The sequence below is a fragment of the Brachyhypopomus gauderio genome, chromosome 2 (genome assembly GCF_052324685.1).
Source record: "Brachyhypopomus gauderio isolate BG-103 chromosome 2, BGAUD_0.2, whole genome shotgun sequence".
Taxonomy (NCBI): domain Eukaryota; kingdom Metazoa; phylum Chordata; class Actinopteri; order Gymnotiformes; family Hypopomidae; genus Brachyhypopomus; species Brachyhypopomus gauderio.
Genome location: NC_135212.1, coordinates 28547474 through 28564452, shown reverse-complemented (window position 1 = coordinate 28564452; position 16979 = coordinate 28547474). Strand labels below are relative to the sequence as shown.

The following is a 16979-nucleotide window of genomic DNA, read 5'->3' as shown; positions in this document are numbered from 1 at the left end:
GTGCTCCCGATACTTCCCCACAGCTAAGAGGTCCGCCCCAGACTCCCAGCTGCACTGACCTGGACGCACGCCTGGCATCTGGCAGGCACCACTTACACTGGCAGTGCTTACAGTGGATGAAAGGGAATTGTAGTTTATGTGTCAAGAGTTCAAAAAACACTTAAGACAGGAGAATGTTATTCAAGGCTGTTGCTGCTCATACCATGTTTAGAATGTTGGCACTATTACGCTGTCATAAAGTGCAGCTATTTCTAAAATACACTCGTTGTTGTAAAGATAACACACGATGTGTAAAACGACCCTGCTGAGAATCTGCTCTTGGTTTGTTGGGGGGCATTTGGGAAGGGATCTCATATGATGACCTTCCTAGAAGATACAGGAGAATATTGGGTATTTTCCAAATTATAGAAGCCTTTGAAACTGGCATATGAACACAGAAGGAACATTTTGTTTCTGTAAGGATTCGAGGATATGAGTATAAGCATTTGAGTATGAGACTTGCTGTTGCCTTTGTTTACATACTCATGTAAGGACTGTATCAAAAACTTCTCTGCAGTAAACATGAAAACTTTATTTTGAAAGTTACTTTAGCAGTGGGTAGGACTTATATATTCCTATAATGAGGACATGGTAGAGTTCTTCAACACACAGTGTATGGTGCAGGTTCATATTTCTACAGGTCTATAGGAGAGAGACTCTTTATTTGTGTTAGTGGGGAGAAGGCAGCACATATTGGCTACATTATTGTGCTGAAATTACCTCAAAGAGATATTCATCCATACAGACTCAGGACATATGTGGCTTGGCACAGTTTTTTAGAAATGGCATACAGAGAGTTGGCTATACTACAGAGACTAAATAGCCCAAAGCTTAAACAGGTACCATTTCACACACACAAACACCCACACAAGCACACACCCATCCACACACACACACACACATACACACATCCATCCACACACACACACCCATCCACACACACACACACACACACACACACACACACACACACACACACACACACACATATATATATATATTTATGCTCTTCTGAGACTGGGTGCAGTTTGCTGTGTGAGCTAGCGGCTGAGATATCCTCTATAAGGCAGCTAGGCCTGGTTTAGACCTGCCGCGGTGGCTGATGGTTCAGTGTGTGTGTGCCTGATGCTGTCACCTCTGTGTGGCTGTGTGTAGGAGGACTCGGAGACAGGACATCAGGAACGGAGACCCTCTCACCCAGTGCTCGGATCTGCAGCGCCATGGTAACACATTCACTCCCTGTTATAACCCACGCTAACATGATCCTATATCAGCAATTCACTCAGAGAGATGAGGGATAATTTACAGGCTTCAAGAGAGACACAGCTCTTTGGGGGACTTTCACATGTACTAAGTTAAATACATATTTTATTTTAGGGGATCATTTTTACAGCTGTTTCAGAAACATGGGACACCAAGGCCACACACAAACGCACACACAAACGCACACACAAACCCACACACAAACACACACACAACCGCACACGAGTCCACCACGCCAATGTTCATGTGTGACAGCGATGTGGTCTTCACACACCTCATTGCACTAGTAGAGCAGGTGTGCAGAGTTGCATGCTGACATTCCCCAGAAAGACTAAACAGACCCCGGAAAAAACAGAGAGCGCAGGATGGAGGCATAAATGCTGATGAAGTGAGCACAGGATGGAGAACCTCCACTCCTTCTCAGGGGAATACTATGTTCAAAGACAGATTTAAGCCTAAAACATGGTAATGAGAAACTATGTGTTATGCTTCTGTGTATGTGTGTGGCTGGGAGCGTGTGCTTTTGTGTAACGGGTGTGTGTGTGTGTGTGTGTGCGCGTGCTTGTGCGTGCGTGCGTGCGTGCGTGCGTGCGTGCGTGCGTGCGTGCGTGCGTGCGTGCGTGTGTGTGTGTGTGTGTGTGTGTGTGTGTGTGTGTGTGTGCGTGCACATGTGTGCATGTATCTGTGTTCATGGTTTGAATTATGTGCTCATATCCTCCCGACATGCTGTCTGGGCCTCTTGGAGATACGTGAGAATGTGACTGGAATGAACGTGGACACATTCACACGAGGCACTGAGACCCACACACAGGCCACTTCACCCAGCCAAACCACAGTGGCTCCCCACACCATGCCGAGGGGAATGTGCTGTGTGGGGGGAAATCTCTCATTCTACCCCCCCTGTGCAGATGAGGAGAGGCAGCAGGACAGAACCCTGCTGGACAAGACCGTGTACAGCGTGGAGAACAGCAGCTCCTTCCTGGAGTGCAGCCCCAAGTCCCAGCATGCTCTCATCTACTGGCAGGTTCAGAGACATGGGGAGGACCACAAACAGGAGGTATAGTGTGTGTGTGTGTGTGTGTGTGTGTGTGTGCAAAGGAAGAAGAGAAAGTGTGACAGAGTTAAAGAAAATCAGGAATGTTCAAAGAGGTGTTTGATTGCACAGCCATTTGACTTGTGTGTGTGTGTGTGTGTGTGTGTGTGTGTGTAGATAAAGGCAGATGAGCGGGTGATGGGTACCGAGCAGGGTCTGCTGATCCGCACTTTGCTGCAGAAGGACTCGGGGGTGTATTACTGCCACGCCGTGGAGCACGGCTTCATCCAGACCCTCCTACGCCTCACCCTCCACGTCATCCCCTCTGAGTACCTGGACGACCTCTTACACCGTGACCCCCCTGACGCTGGCCAACCCCCCCATGGTAAGATGTGGTACCAGGACTTCCTGTCCCTCATCAACCCACCCAGTCTGAACAGCGTTGACCAGCTATGCGAGCAGGTGTGGAGGAGGGAGAGGAAACAGCGTCGTCAGAAAGCCCACATCATGCATGCCAGCCAATCGCATGCCTCGCACCTCCTGCACGCGGGCCAATCGCACGCCAACAAGTGGAAGCTCATGCAGGAGAGCAAAAAGGGCCGTAATCGTAGGACCCACGAGACACAGCGGCCACCCCGCAGCGTGTGACCGCACGCCTGCCTGACTGAAAACACACACAGAAATATTACCAGACAGAAGTGAGAGACTCAGACTGCTCCACAGACTGGAACACTGAGAGAGGCGCAGATGGGCAGTGTTCACCCTTCCACCAGAGTGCGCACCAGAGAGGGTTCACCTCTCCGCACGGCGCACTCACACACGGAAATGTTCAACCAGACTTGAGCCCTGGGAGAACCCAGTGGAAAACTTCACTCACGTACAGACTGGACAATAACATCCAGTAATAATATTATGTAAATATTATATGGTAAAACAGGAACTTGTTTGAGACAGTCTTGCATCTATTTGAGGCTCAGTATCATGATCAGATCTGTAAAAACAGAAGAAAACCTGAAGACCACTGTTTTAACTTTCCTTAAGATTCCAGTGCACTATATATATATATATATATATATATATATATATATATATATATATATATATATACATAAGATCCAACAGAAACACACCCCAGTGCTCATCTTTGTTTTGACCTGTTCCTAAAGGCCATCTCATTAATAACCGGCTCCTCCTTAGAATAAGCTTTTAAAACTCAAATGCATTTCAGATATTTTTTAGATTAATATTTAATTATGTTCTTTTCCAGAGCTATATGTAAAATATTGCATAATATAATTTTTTAATTAATGGGGTTTCTTCATTCTCTCTGAAACTGCGGCATTTTAGTTGTTTGTCTTTTGGAGATGGGGAGTGGTAATAAGACAATTTATACACATTTCATTTTTTCTATTTCCACACACAATCTTTTCCCCCTATATGGAAACTACAACAACAGAGCCAAAGGTGCCATGCTGTCAGGGAGACTGTCCCTTTAATCACCCTTTAATCAGATGTTTCTTTCCTCATGTGTCATGTGTTCTGTTTTTGTATTTGCATTCCTTAATGGGAATGAATTGGCTTTTTCACGTCTTTCTCAGATGATACGACTTAAGTGTCACCTCTCTCACCTCTCTCTCTCTTTTTTATGTGTATTCTGTTGTAAAAGTTGACGTAAAGCTGTTTTCTGCCTGTTTTGAATTAGGTTTAAGAATTAAACAGCTAGCCTAAAGCAAAGTGAAGGTTTTCATTGGTAAACAGCAAAAGCTTTTCAAATGCCATATGATCCTCATGTAAACTTCAGGGCCTGGGTGTGACTCCTTTTTGGGTGTGGCTTGTTTCTGGATGTGTCTCTGGGTGTGGCCACAGATCATGTCTTGTAGGGGGATACTTCTCCAGTATGCACTGAGCTGGAACCAGGACACCTTCTTTCAGGAAACGAGAGCAATTAAATTCCTTTTATAGTCTGATGCTTTTTCACACACATTGGATTTAGTTAAAGGTTTTTGAGCCAGCATACCCCCATAAACACACCAGAGTGTCAAATATTTGGAAAGAACTATAACTGTCCAAGATATAACCCAGTGTGTCCAGCCTGCATGGGATTGCTCTCCTCCTCATAGCACTGTCTGGCATTTTCAGTAACTAGTGAATAATGTTGTGAGTTCCAGGTGAGGCTGTAAACTCTGGACAGTCCACAGTTCCTCTGAGGTGTACATATTAGATATGTGACAAACACAGTGTTCGCTACGGGCTGCTGCTACCCTTGGTACTCTCTCTCACTGTAGTTCCACCTAATGATGTATAGACCACAGCAACTTGCAGTTCGCAGTTATAATACAAGATTATGAATGCAAATTTAAAACAGTATATGGTTGAGTGACCTTGGGATAGATAACGGGACACTTCTGCAACGTTTGGGTTCCACGAGACGGAAGGGGGAGAATGACGACAGTGCTGCTCTACGTGACTTGTTTTGGCATGTATTCTGCTGTTCTAATAAATGTCTGTTAAGAACCTGTGTGGAGAGGTGGGCTGTTTGTTCTCCTTTTGCTCTGGTGGGTTCGATGGCTTCACACTGACACAGCCGAACAGTCGACGTCCTATTGGATGATTTCTGTGGTTGTCTCATAGAAAGTGAACTTGATTAGATTCATGTTCATTCAGCATCTGAAAACACTCTTCTACATTCATGATATAATAAGATATTTAAAGATAGCTGTTCTGCTGTTTCACCTTTTCAAGTATATAGACTCTTCAGATGAGAGTATATTCACTTAGCCTAGATGTGTAACTTAACCTAGATGTGGGCTAGATAGAACGTTCTAGTGTCTTGTGTGCGTGAACAGTGGTGAACAGTGATGAGGCATGTGTTAGTTAGACCTATAATCGCTGCACTGTTCTATTTATTCAGGTAGCAGTTCTGTTCTTTGGTATATAGAGCAGTTTCACAAATAGTCTAATATAACGTAGTGATGTAAACATTGCATAGACTATTGGTATTGTATTTTACTAGGTCAGCAAATTATGTGAAATACTATTATTAATTTCATGTAAAACTAAAAAATTACTAAATTTGTGTGGCACTACACACTCTAAATCTGAATAATTTCTGAAGTTTGAGAACATAAAAAAATTAATGTGATATGATGAACGGAACTAATGTTAATCACCACCAATGATTCATGGTACAAATTCTTGCTGCAAATCTAGTTAAGCACGAGATACGTCTGCCATCTAGTTGTGGTACATGTAATTACATTCTGCAGAATATGGAGTTTGGTCGCCCCCCACAGTTTAAATCAGAAACAGCATCTATCTAATTATTATTTAATTACACTCTTTGTTAAGTCATTTTGGTATAATGCCACATATATACTGTTGTATAATTATTTTGGCTATTTGGACATTTCTGTAGCAGTGAGTGATTAGTGGTGTGAGAACCTGTAGTGTTGTTTATAAGGTTTGACTACCTGATAAAGAGACACCACTGGCAAACCAAATTGTGGCACACAAGTGAAGCTTTTCCAGGTCAGAGGTTATTGTGCTTAGCTCACTAAATGCTTTGTGTGAGAATGCTCATCAGTGGGGGTGTGATGAATGAAGACTTTAGTTTTGGTATTGAAGGTGAGCCCTGTGGGGCAATGGAAGGGCCAGGCTATGGTGTCATTTCCGTGCCAAAACTAGGGCGCGCAAAAACACATTTCGCGAGCGTAAATATTCACCTCGCGAGCGTAAATAATTGACTCGCGAGCGTAAATATTCAACTCGCGAGCGTAAAAATGACAGTCGCGAGCACAGAACGCCGAATTGCGTGCGCGTTTGTGTTAGTGCGCGCGCTCAAACTGTCTTTTTTCACGCTCGAGTGTTTTTTTCCTTCTCTATTTTACAACGGCGCTCGCGCGACAAGCACATTCTCTTCGGATGTTTTTTGCGCGAGTTTTGATAAGGGGTGTTTTTGGCACTTTGGGGGCGGGCTCATGGGAGTTTCTTTCAGTCAATGCTATTGGCTGATGACGGCTCCTGATTTTGTGAGTGACAGCACAGTACATAAAGTCTTTTCAGAAGATGGCGGAGCACGACGAGCGCGGACTGGTGAGTTAGCTACCTATCCAGGTTTGAAGTAAATTTGGGGTTGATTTAATTTATAAGTATAATTTAATAGACAATCTTAACATTTTGTAATGCGCATGCAGTCACTGATTTATGTAGTACCTATGATAATTTTTACTAAAAGTGGATTTTCGTACTGAAGCGTTACCGTAAGTCGTTTGAAAAAGCGAGCTGGGTTAGTTAGCTATAACATGGAGTTCAGGATACAACCTTAATGTCATGTTGGTAACTAACATTACGAAGATATTTTCGTTAGCTAGCGCTAACAATTTGTTTATTCTTCCAACTTAAACTAGTCGCAATTACAAAATGCAGCGAGGCGCATCATCGGAATGCTGCAGCACGCCTTGGAGTTGCCATCTCAAAATGGTAAAGTAACCCATTACACGTTTCTGTTAGACCTAGTTCCATCTTTTCATAGCTAATTTCCACTTGGCTATTTTACTTTGGCATGGCGTCTGCTATATCCTAGTGATTCAGTTGTACCTACACTTTTGTAATTAATTTAAAACAAGCTCAGGATATAGTTGTCTCCAGTGTCACGTTTTGTAGCTACAACAGTTCATGTAGTGCTACCATTAAAGCTGATCGTTTACACAGTACCACTACTAGGATGACTTATTAGGCTAATAATGTAGATAGAGCTCAGGTTCAGAGAGGCCAGACAGCATCAGGGGAGCAGGCACCCCCAGGGACAAGGCGGCAGATAAGCCGCAGAACAGAAGCACCCCCGCCCGCTGTGTCTGCAACCTCAAGCACCTCACGCAGCAGCGTGGATGAAAATATGGCCAGGTCTGAATAACATGGAAGAAATTGAAAGCCAAGGATAAACATTTTTAATGTTTTTTTTTTTCTCATTTCTACATATCCAAAATATATGTTAATTAATAGTGATTGTATTTGATATATTCCCCCTTTTCCAGAGCATTTCCAGGTGTGTTTAAGAAGAGAACCACAAATGTCAAGCTTCGAAAAAGGGCAGTAAAGTTTTTTTTAATGGACAAAGTTATGGCTCATACGCCCAAGACTGTTGAGGAGATGGTGCTTCTCCAGGCTGGGCTGGGGCGAAGGACCATTGATGTTCCTGAAGATGCCAACCATTCAGAAGCAAGTATAAAATTTTTATTTTGGACATTATTCATGTTATTCTGGGTATTCTTGTCATCGCTTATTCCAACAATTGACACACATTTTATTTCCCTAATTAAGTGATTTCTACTAAGAGATTTGTTCCACTCCCAAATACTGTGGATCTATGTTGGAATATTTAGATTATTGATAGCAGAAGTATGGGAGGCATCGTGGTGTGGTGGTTAGCATTTTCGCCTCATGGCAAGGCGGTCTGGGTCTCGGCCGTTCTGTGTGGAGTTTGCATGTTCTTCCTGTGCCTGTATGGGTTTTCTCCTCGTACTCCGATTTCCTCCCACAGTCCAAAGATGTGTGTTAGGTTTATCAGTCATTAAATTGCCTATAGATGTAAGTGCGTGTGGGTGTGTTGGCCATGTAGTGGACGGGCAACCTGTCCATGGTGTACCTGCCTTCGCCCATTGATGCTGGAATTGGCTCCATCCCCTGCATTACCCTGATTAGCGGGATTAAACGATAAAGATAATGGATGGAAAACAGAAGTACAAAATTCACTTTTTATATGACACTTGTTTTCACATTCAGTCTCAGATTTCAGCACTCCTTACAGAATCCTTCCCCAAAATGGCTGCTTTGGATGGGGCCTGGTTGCTGTACAAAGCAGCTGGTAAGAAATTTTATTTATTTGAAAGTTCAGTGACAATCTTGACTTAAATCAAATCAAATCAAATATATTTGTATAGCGCTTTTCACAACACACAAAGCGTTGTCACAAAGCGCTTTACAGGACTTAGCAGGTTGCTTTACAAGCAATTTATTTGGTGCTTCTTATCCATAATGACTTTTATTTCAATTAAACAGGAGGCTCAGGGCAACGAAAGCTTAACGTTGTGTCACCTGAGGCAGAGGGCTATTCTGGTGCCCAACTGGCAACTGGCTATACGGGATTATATTATGCCCATCCAGGGCAGCTTGGACACCAGCCCTTTGCCCTTCACAGCTGAAGAGTTCTCCAGGATGCCTAAGGCAAAGTGCAACAACTGTCAGATCCCTGTACCTGTGCAGCTGCTGTCACTTCATGTTAAAGACTGTCAGCAAACTGTCAACGTATGTACTACATGCAGTAGCTTTGCTCCTGTCAATATGCACCTATTCCTTTCTGATGGTTTTATAGGCATTAGTAATTGTGGCATTGACTTTTTATCTTGAACTGCCAGGTCTCTGACTCTGATTGTGAAGTTGCCAATGATCAAACTGAGGTAACGTAAAGTATTAATAACAAAGTTCCAGTCTGGGATATCACCTAATTGGAAAGGCCATTAAAATGTATCTATACCATTTCTGTGTTTTGCAGCTTTGCCCCATCTGTGAGGTGCCATACCCTGTGAATAGCCTGCCTTTACATGCAAGCTCATGTGGTGAAGAGTCAGAGCGGTAGGTATCTAATGACATGAACCAGTTCATGTAGAGCATGTGCAGTACACTAATATTTCCTCCAGGGCTTTTCAACTGATGGTTCTGGTCTGGTTTGAGTCCAGATTTAAGCAGTCTGTACATAGTGGAATGATATTGGCGTAGTTCGATTCCTTTACTTATTTCAATTAAGAAATCAAAGAAATGCCAACCCATATTTTGTCTATTTTGTTAAGATAAGCTCAATGTTTTCCCACTATATGCTTGACCTTTTTTTGGCAGTTTGCAAGTGCTTTATTTTAATGAATGAAAAGTCATTGTGGACATAACTGGTATAACCTGTAAATGGTCTTTTGCTGTTGTAAGACCACTTAGCAGTCATCTTGACCCTGGTGAGGAACCCAGCACGTCCTATGCAGCTACTATGGTTCAGTCAGTACTTACAAATGCTTCCCCCTTACGTCCAGGAATAGAAGGTAATGTAACAATCTAAATGTTTTTATTTAAGTATATTTATATGAGATTTTATTTTTGTTTGCTGTAAATTTGTCCAGTTCAGTCAGAGCATTTTCCCCTTATATCCTGTATTTTTTTATATGAACAAGTGTATCTGCTCTTTTTCATTAAGCATGGAAATCGATAAAAGACCCACAAGAGGCTTTACGCTTCTTTTTGGAACAACTTAAGCAAGAAGGGGAGAGTCAGCCTTCGCTATATTTGAACTTGGATGCAACAGATGACGAGCAAAGGGACGGTTCGCTTATCCGTTTCTACAAAGAGGACCGTGAAAAACGCCAGTGGACAGCTCCTTTCCACTGCATGATTAAAGGTATATAGTGAGAAATTGGTTAAAATCATGCAGTGCATGAACTAAAACACAATGAACAGTATTCTCTATCCAACCCAGCAACGTTTTCATGCACTTTATTCTGATCAGTTTTTCACTGTATGCTTTTAAACATTTTGTTATTGTAGGGGATGCTGCTATTGGAGTAGGTGTGGCTAGACATATCCTATCATTAGCCATTTCCAGGTTAAAACACGGATTTAACCTAAACTTTGGTATGTGTACTGTTAACTCTTGTTTCAAAGTACTGAGCACTGAGTATTAATACTTATTAACAATCTTAATGAATAAGTATTACTATCTGATCGCATACGTGATAACATGGTTACATGTTGCATGAAAGTTTTTTGCCACTTTGGTTATGCTAAACATTAGCAGACTAGCAAAATATTTTTTTCCTTTGATTTCAATACAATTAATGGATCTTGATGCAGGCAATGCAGCAGAGACTCTCCTGTTTGAAGGAGAACCTGAGCACCTGGTCCCTGCTGCATCACCAGTGCTGTTGGAGAGTGACCTGTTCCGCATGGCGGGAAGGATCCTTGGCCACTCTGTGATTAATGGTGGTCCTACACTGAGTGGGTTGAGTCGGGCAGTAGTCAGTGCTTTGATGAATGGCCAAAATGAGATGACGAAATCAAAACTGTGCCTAAATGACTGCCCTGACATGGAGCAAAGGGAAACCTTGTGAGTACCACTAGACACAGAACTATGGGTTTAGAACAGAACTCTAATGGGTTTAGAAATGTACAGATGTCTTGGGATAATTTCAGAGAACTTTGACAATGAAACTAATGTGTTAAAGCTGCTGAAGGAAGAGTGGACTGAGGAAGAATCCTCAAGAATAACCAGGCTCTGTTTGGACTGGTACTGCACAGTCCCTACAAAGCACACCAACAAGCTGCTAATATTTCAACAGCTCCTCTCCCATGCTGTACGTATAATTCTTTAATATTTTGAGGTACATTTTGTCATGCCATAATATAATTTACTCCTAATATAAATAATGCATAATTCATTATATCAACATTAATTGCTGTGACTTAAACAGCCATAAACAGTAATTGAGACAGCACGAAATATGTAGTTGGATCTCTCACCAGCTGACTGCTACTTACGTTTGCTGTTGTCCTAAATAAGAAGTAATCAAGCCTCTAAAATGTGTGCACCAAAACACATTTGAAACTACCTTATCTATGCTCTGCATTTAATTTTTACAGGTGCTTGGTAGAGTGACTGCTCAGATTAAACAACTCAGGAAAGGGATAAAAGACACGGGCATCTGGCCAATTATCGAACACAGACCTGATGTTGTACCCCTGCTGTTCCCTACAGACAAAGATGTTCAGTTAACCCCACAGGTAGCCATTTTAAAAAATGTTTTAAGAACAGTTTGGTGGCTTGGGTTAAGTTTTACATAATTGTGAACTTTTCTATTCAATCTTTCAATACAAAACTGAAGCTTATCCTGCAGGCCATTATGTGGCCCCAGCCAGGATCCGATAGCGAAGATGATGACATGCCTCAAGAGATGCTTACTCTTCTCTCTGAATTTTTCAGAAGATTTGTTCAACGGGGTACTCATTCCTTTTTTTTTAATTAATGTTACATATCAGTATGTGAAATGTCAGCAAATTACTTACTATGTTGTTTGGCTTAGCATCCCCTAAAAGCTTAAAGATGCTTATGAGGTTCTGGACTGGCTGGGAAGTGCCACCTCGATGCCTGAAGCTGGAAGTCGTTCAGTCCAGAGGACCCAGACACCTTCCAACCTCAGCAACATGTTCAGAACGTCTACGGATACCAAACCACTACAGGAGATTTGAGGAGCTTGAGGATGATCTTGCTGTCTGTATTCAATCTGTGGAGACTGGCTTTGGCCTCGTTTAAAGAGCTGAGTTTTCAAACAACCTCATTTGACAGTAATCACCATTTCTATTATTACTAAAATATCAACTTGTGTTAATACATGTTGACTTCATTGCTTTTGTTGGTCCTTTTTGTTTAAGTCTATTAAAGTGGATAAAACTATTACTTTCAATAAGGTTGAGTTGGTGTGAATGTACACATTCCATATGCATTTATGAATAACCATATTTTACTTGTTTGTCTTACTGTAGATCATGGCTGAGGAACTGTCAAGTTGTTGAACTAATTCGCCTGTCCCCAGTTCCCAATAAACAAACTCGTACATTTACAGTTGTCTTTATTTAAGAGCCTTTAACATGTCGTGAATATATTTTTGCCACTGGCTGATGGTTTGTTTTAAATACAGGTCCCTTGCTGACATGTCTGGGTCACTCTGTTCAATGAGCAACTGAACTCCTTGTCTTTGTTGTTCACTCAAAGGAGGCTCGATCTGAGGAACCATGATCTCACCATCCATCTCACCGCTGTGGGTTGTTGCAATGTCCCAGTCAATGTCTGGCTCCTCTATATCCTAGTGCAGAAAAACAGAACAGAGTACTGAGCCTAAACTTCAACACACTACATTGTACAATAAATGTAACACAACAGAATGAACTATTTTAAATTATGATACTACTGCGCAATTAGGAACTGTCACTGTCTATAGCAGTGGTTCTCAAACTGTGGTACGCGTACCACTGGTGGTACGCAGAGCACCCCGCGGTGGTACGCCAGATGAGCTCGGAAAATAAAAGATGCTTTGAGTTTTTTTTTTTTTTTTTTACACAACACATTTTTTAATTAAAACAGAATTATGACAAGTCCTGAAATTCAGAAACTAAAAGGGATGACTCGTATTATTTGCGGAGAAAATGTCGCTAAACAGCTCGATCTGGTGCATCTTTCAAACGACACAGTCACTCGCAGAATTGATGAAATGGCGAACAACGTCAGACAAACATTGACCGAGAGAATTAAAATGAGTAAATGCTTCTCACTGCAGTTAGATGAATCCATAGATGTCGCAGATTTAGCCAACTTGCTTGTTTCCGTGCGATATGAGTATGAGGACATGTCGCACGAAGACTTTTTGTGCTGTAAACCCCTACCAACACGAACTACAGGAGAACTACATTATAACATATGTGTGTAATGAGCAGGGTTGCCAACTTTCACGCATTGAGCGTGAGACACACGCATTTGACCGTCTTCACACGCCACACATCCGATTTCTCACGCCGACAAAAAAAATCTAGTTTATTTACCTCTGATCCACATCTATGATTCAATGAGTTACTAGTTCGCTCTGGCACCAACCACCGCGATATAATACTTATCTTGTGTCCATTTTACATCCTCCCGGTAACAATTTACGTTCGCTAACCCCCCGTCAACAACTTAAACTCGCCAAACAGCTTTTTCTTTTTTTTTGGGGGGGGGGGGGGAGGGTGGTGGTACGTGGAGGTTTTTCGTTTGACAGTTGGTGGTACTTTGTGTAAAAAGTTTGAGAACCACTGGTCTATAGTGTTTGCTGGAGCAATCGAACAGTAGTTTATAACTGCTGTTCTTTTATCGTCCGAGTTTGACAAATTAAAATCACTAATTGTGTCTACCCAAGTTTACAGGAAATTGGAAATATTCCACCAAACTGCAAAAACTAAATATACTATAGTCACAGACTATTGCTAGTACCAAACAATTATAGAAGCTTAAACAGCAGTAGCAGGATTCTTAAAAGGGGGGGGGGATACCTCAGCATCCTCTGGCTGGTTAATATTGGTTTTTCTCATCCCCATGATCCATAATTGCTCAGGAGTCATGTTGTTTTCCGTCCGGATTGGATGATTGTTCCAACCTTCCACAAAACACTCAAGGTCTTTCTTCAGTTTTGGCAGGAACACAGTGTGGACAGTGAAAAGGTCTTCTGTTAAGTGTAAGGTAGGAGTTAAGTAATGCTTACCAATAAATTGTGTTTTAATTAGAGCAAATGAAGTTACTGCTCAAATTTTAGCCATTGTTGGTAGTCAAAATATTTAACAAATTTCCAGTTAAAGCAAAAAAAGTTTTTGAAACTCATGCAAAAATAGAATGAGGGGAACAATGAAAATTTGGTAATGCTTAAGCTCCAATTGCCTTTTATGCATGTTCAAGTTTATTAAAAGGCTACTGTAACTATCCAATTATCCATGTTTTATCAATACATTAAAGAGTGACTGGGGTTCCCAACCTGTGGAGCAAACATCAAGAAGCTGAACCTTCTCCAAGCTCTGAAGCATGTTGTAGTACTTTGAGGTGACACAGGTCCTGACATCACGCCATAGACGTTCAATCCTAGGAACGTAAACATTTTAATCAGTTTAATGCAGACACATGAAAAATTTGGTTCCAGCTAGCAAATGAACAAGCAAGAGAGACATGTTGGCTGAAACCCTTTGAAATGTAGCCTCTCAATCACTCTGACCTTTATTAATGAATTCTAATGACAATAATTTACACATTGCTGTCAAATATTTTATATGCAATGATTCTACTTTTTAAAAACAACACAAAGAGAAGAAAAATATGTGTAATGTTACAATATAGTTTAGATTAATTTAGATTTGTACTTTAATGATTCCTTAATTAAGGACATTAAGGACCTCAATGAAGGACCTCTGGGAAATATATGCCTCAAATGTGTGATGAAACATGATCAACCTTTGATTATGAACACTTTTGCCAGACATAAAGCTTCCCCTGTCTGTCCCGCGAACACTGAACATAAATCTGGCAATGTCAACATTTTCGACCCCTTGGTCAGCTCTGACTCTGTAACACACACAGTTGACCAGTCACACATCAAAAGACATCAAAATATATATCCTAGTACTACAATGAACTAACTATGAATTGTCCAGTTTGTTCAGCATGGTATTTCACAACTTTTAGTTAGAAAAAAATTGAAAGACTAGCCAATTTGAACTATTTGAGCTTGTAATAATGCAAGAAAAATCCTCATGTGTATGTAGCAATGTTTCAAATCTATTTAAACTGCAAAAATGTTACCTTGACGGTATGCCATGTCTTTCTGTTGCCTCCTTGAAAGCAGCAAATGCAGTGGATGCAAAGTTGTTGGTAGAAGCAGTCAGGCACATCACCTGTATTATTAAGTAAAGACAACCGGTCCTTTTAACAAAACAAGGATTCTAGTGTTCGTAGTACATAAATTATGGCATGAAGCCGTTTCTGTGAGAAGTACATTAGCAAACCAAGTGAAATTAAGAAATTACCTTCCTCGAATATCCATCCACTGCACCAAACAATACAATGTTGTACCTAGAAAACATTTTTGGAACCCAATAAACAAATCTAATTACTTACTACATTAGTAAAATGACAGTCTACTTACGTTTAGCCTTTTACTAACAATTAAAATCACCAACCTGATAAGTTTGTGGTTTGTATCCACATGCCAAAGTGAAAGAGGTCCATTCACAGAATATGTCCTACGCACGACGCATCCTAAGCCAGTTAGTCTCGTCAGGATGCCCAAAGAGTCCACACGGTGCATGGATGCAGCCACCCTCCTCCACTGGACATGGATACCCATGGACAGCAGCCTCCCCTTCACCATGCGGTAGCCGGCAGTTGGCATTTCTTGTTTAATGTTCTGTATTACACTGTCAAGCTCCTCGTCACTCATGCTGCTGTGCCTTTTCCGACAAAGACCAAACTCCTGCATTCGTCTAAATACTGTTCTTTTTGACACTCCCAGCATCTTAGAGATGCAGGGAACAGGCAGGTCAGTTTCCAAGAGCTCCTGCAAACTCTCTCTATCAATGTCTAACCTAGGACGCCCTGTCTCTCCAGGTACTGTGTCAATTGGCATATTTCTTCCACTATTACGTTCTATCTGGTCTGTCACAAGCATTAATAGTTCCTGCAAGGCATGTAATATGTCTGTAGGCACATCAATGTGTCTGGAAAGGGCATACAATACACATACACAAGATACAATTCCTGCCTACATGTAAACTCCATATAATCTAAATCCATAGGTTCTCCTGTAAATGCCCGTTCCAATTTAGAGAGCAACCTGGTGAGAATCTGCCTGCTTAAAATGTTCTGCAAAGACAGAGGAAAACTACATTAGGAAAAGTAATACTCAATTAGCATAATAAAAAGCTTAAAAACATACTAAGCCACTACCAGCTGTTAGTTAAAGATTACTATTGTTAGAGCAGATTAGCTGTAGCTATGGTATGATTAAGTGAGTGGAATTCAATGAATGGCAATTCAAAAAGCAAGCAAGGCCTACCAAAACTGTTTGCAATAAGACCACTTATTTATATTAAAAATATCAATGTCCTTTAAGCGCTTTCAACAGCTGCTGTGTATGAAACATACTATACAAATAACCTTGGCTCGCCTTTCAACAGTAACAGGTATTTGGTTTCTAATCCACTTAATATGTGCTCTCTAGCGCATGCAAACAAAAAGTTAATGTTACCAACATGACATTAAGGTTGTATCCTGAACTCCATGTTATAGCTAACTAACCCAGCTCGCTTTTTCAAACGACTTACGGTAACGCTTCAGTACGAAAATCCACTTTTAGTAAAAATTATCATAGGTACTACATAAATCAGTGACTGCATGCGCATTACAAAATGTTAAGATTGTCTATTAAATTATACTTATAAATTAAATCAACCCCAAATTTACTTCAAACCTGGATAGGTAGCTAACTCACCAGTCCGCGCTCGTCGTGCTCCGCCATCTTCTGAAAAGACTTTATGTACTGTGCTGTCACTCACAAAATCAGGAGCCGTCATCAGCCAATAGCATTGACTGAAAGAAACTCCCATGAGCCCGCCCCCAAAGTGCCAAAAACACCCCTTATCAAAACTCGCGCAAAAAACATCCGAAGAGAACGTGCTTGTCGCGCGAGCGCCGTTGTAAAATAGAGAAGGAAAAAAACACTCGAGCGTGAAAAAAGACAGTTTGAGCGCGCGCACTAACACAAACGCGCACGCAATTCGGCGTTCTGTGCTCGCGACTGTCATTTTTACGCTCGCGAGTTGAATATTTACGCTCGCGAGTCAATTATTTACGCTCGCGAGGTGAATATTTACGCTCGCGAAATGTGTTTTTGCGCGCCCTAGTTTTGGCACGGTAATGACGCCATACCAGGCTGGCTAACCCTACATGGTTTGAAGTGCCAAAGCGCTCCCTGCAGGAGGTGCTGCTAGTTTACACTCTGATGATACCACAGCCTCCCAGTGATCAGAGACACTCACT

General features: G+C 41.5%; 3 protein-coding genes across 8 annotated transcripts in view; 2 read left to right on the top strand and 1 right to left on the bottom strand.

Moving 5' to 3' along the window:
* sema3ab (sema domain, immunoglobulin domain (Ig), short basic domain, secreted, (semaphorin) 3Ab) overlaps positions 1–4853 on the top strand; it is a 26611-nt gene extending 21758 nt beyond the window's left edge. The window contains exons 14-17 of the mRNA XM_076993392.1: positions 1–30; positions 1195–1262; positions 2211–2359; positions 2513–4853. The exon at positions 1–30 is cut by the window's left edge and continues 128 nt beyond it. Of these exons, the coding sequence (XP_076849507.1) occupies positions 1–30; positions 1195–1262; positions 2211–2359; positions 2513–2983 (718 nt within the window). The 3' untranslated portion in view covers positions 2984–4853. The remainder of the gene's footprint in view (positions 31–1194; positions 1263–2210; positions 2360–2512) is intronic.
* A 1144-nt stretch (positions 4854–5997) lies between these two features.
* Positions 5998–11983, top strand: LOC143497638 (uncharacterized). 6 transcript variants are annotated; one of them, XM_076993388.1, is made up of 16 exons: positions 5998–6427; positions 6742–6814; positions 7369–7552; positions 8117–8198; positions 8393–8638; positions 8749–8790; positions 8886–8965; positions 9311–9420; positions 9573–9773; positions 9920–10006; positions 10226–10478; positions 10597–10725; positions 11012–11152; positions 11254–11368; positions 11452–11713; positions 11912–11983. In XM_076993388.1, exons 3-12 carry the CDS (start codon positions 7524–7526, stop codon positions 10601–10603), a joined length of 1137 nt encoding a protein of 378 aa, XP_076849503.1. In that variant the 5' UTR covers positions 5998–6427; positions 6742–6814; positions 7369–7523; the 3' UTR covers positions 10604–10725; positions 11012–11152; positions 11254–11368; positions 11452–11713; positions 11912–11983. The 6 variants fall into 6 exon arrangements, with proteins under 6 accessions (XP_076849503.1, XP_076849504.1, XP_076849502.1 ...); XM_076993389.1 differs by having other exon boundaries at positions 11452–11684; positions 11912–11981; XM_076993387.1 differs by lacking the exon at positions 11912–11983 and adding an exon at positions 7084–7237 and having other exon boundaries at positions 11452–11905.
* LOC143508664 (uncharacterized) lies at positions 11476–15964 on the bottom strand. Its single transcript, XM_076997325.1, has 8 exons — positions 15122–15964; positions 14969–15014; positions 14745–14836; positions 14397–14507; positions 13927–14030; positions 13451–13623; positions 12065–12231; positions 11476–11602 (listed from the first exon to the last, which is right to left on the bottom strand). Exons 1-8 carry the CDS (start codon positions 15607–15609, stop codon positions 11476–11478), a joined length of 1308 nt encoding a protein of 435 aa, XP_076853440.1. The 5' UTR covers positions 15610–15964.
* Positions 15965–16979: the final 1015 nt, after the last annotated feature.

What these genes read in the sequence shown, in the direction of transcription:
- LOC143497638 (XM_076993388.1), top strand. Translation starts at nt 7,524, where the DNA reads ATGTTCCTGAAGATGCCAACCATTCAGAA. An exon ending in TTGCCAATGATCAAACTGAG is followed by an intron (nt 8,791 to 8,885) that starts GTAACGTAAAGT and finishes TGTGTTTTGCAG; the next exon opens with CTTTGCCCCATCTGTGAGGT. An exon ending in CTTACGTCCAGGAATAGAAG is followed by an intron (nt 9,421 to 9,572) that starts GTAATGTAACAA and finishes TTTTTCATTAAG; the next exon opens with CATGGAAATCGATAAAAGAC.
- LOC143508664 (XM_076997325.1), bottom strand. Translation starts at nt 15,609, where the DNA reads ATGCTTGTGACAGACCAGATAGAACGTAATAGTGGAAGAAATATGCCA. An exon ending in ACAAACCACAAACTTATCAG is followed by an intron (nt 15,015 to 15,121) that starts GTTGGTGATTTT and finishes AATGTTTTCTAG; the next exon opens with GTACAACATTGTATTGTTTG. An exon ending in AAAAGTGTTCATAATCAAAG is followed by an intron (nt 14,031 to 14,396) that starts GTTGATCATGTT and finishes TTACGTTCCTAG; the next exon opens with GATTGAACGTCTATGGCGTG.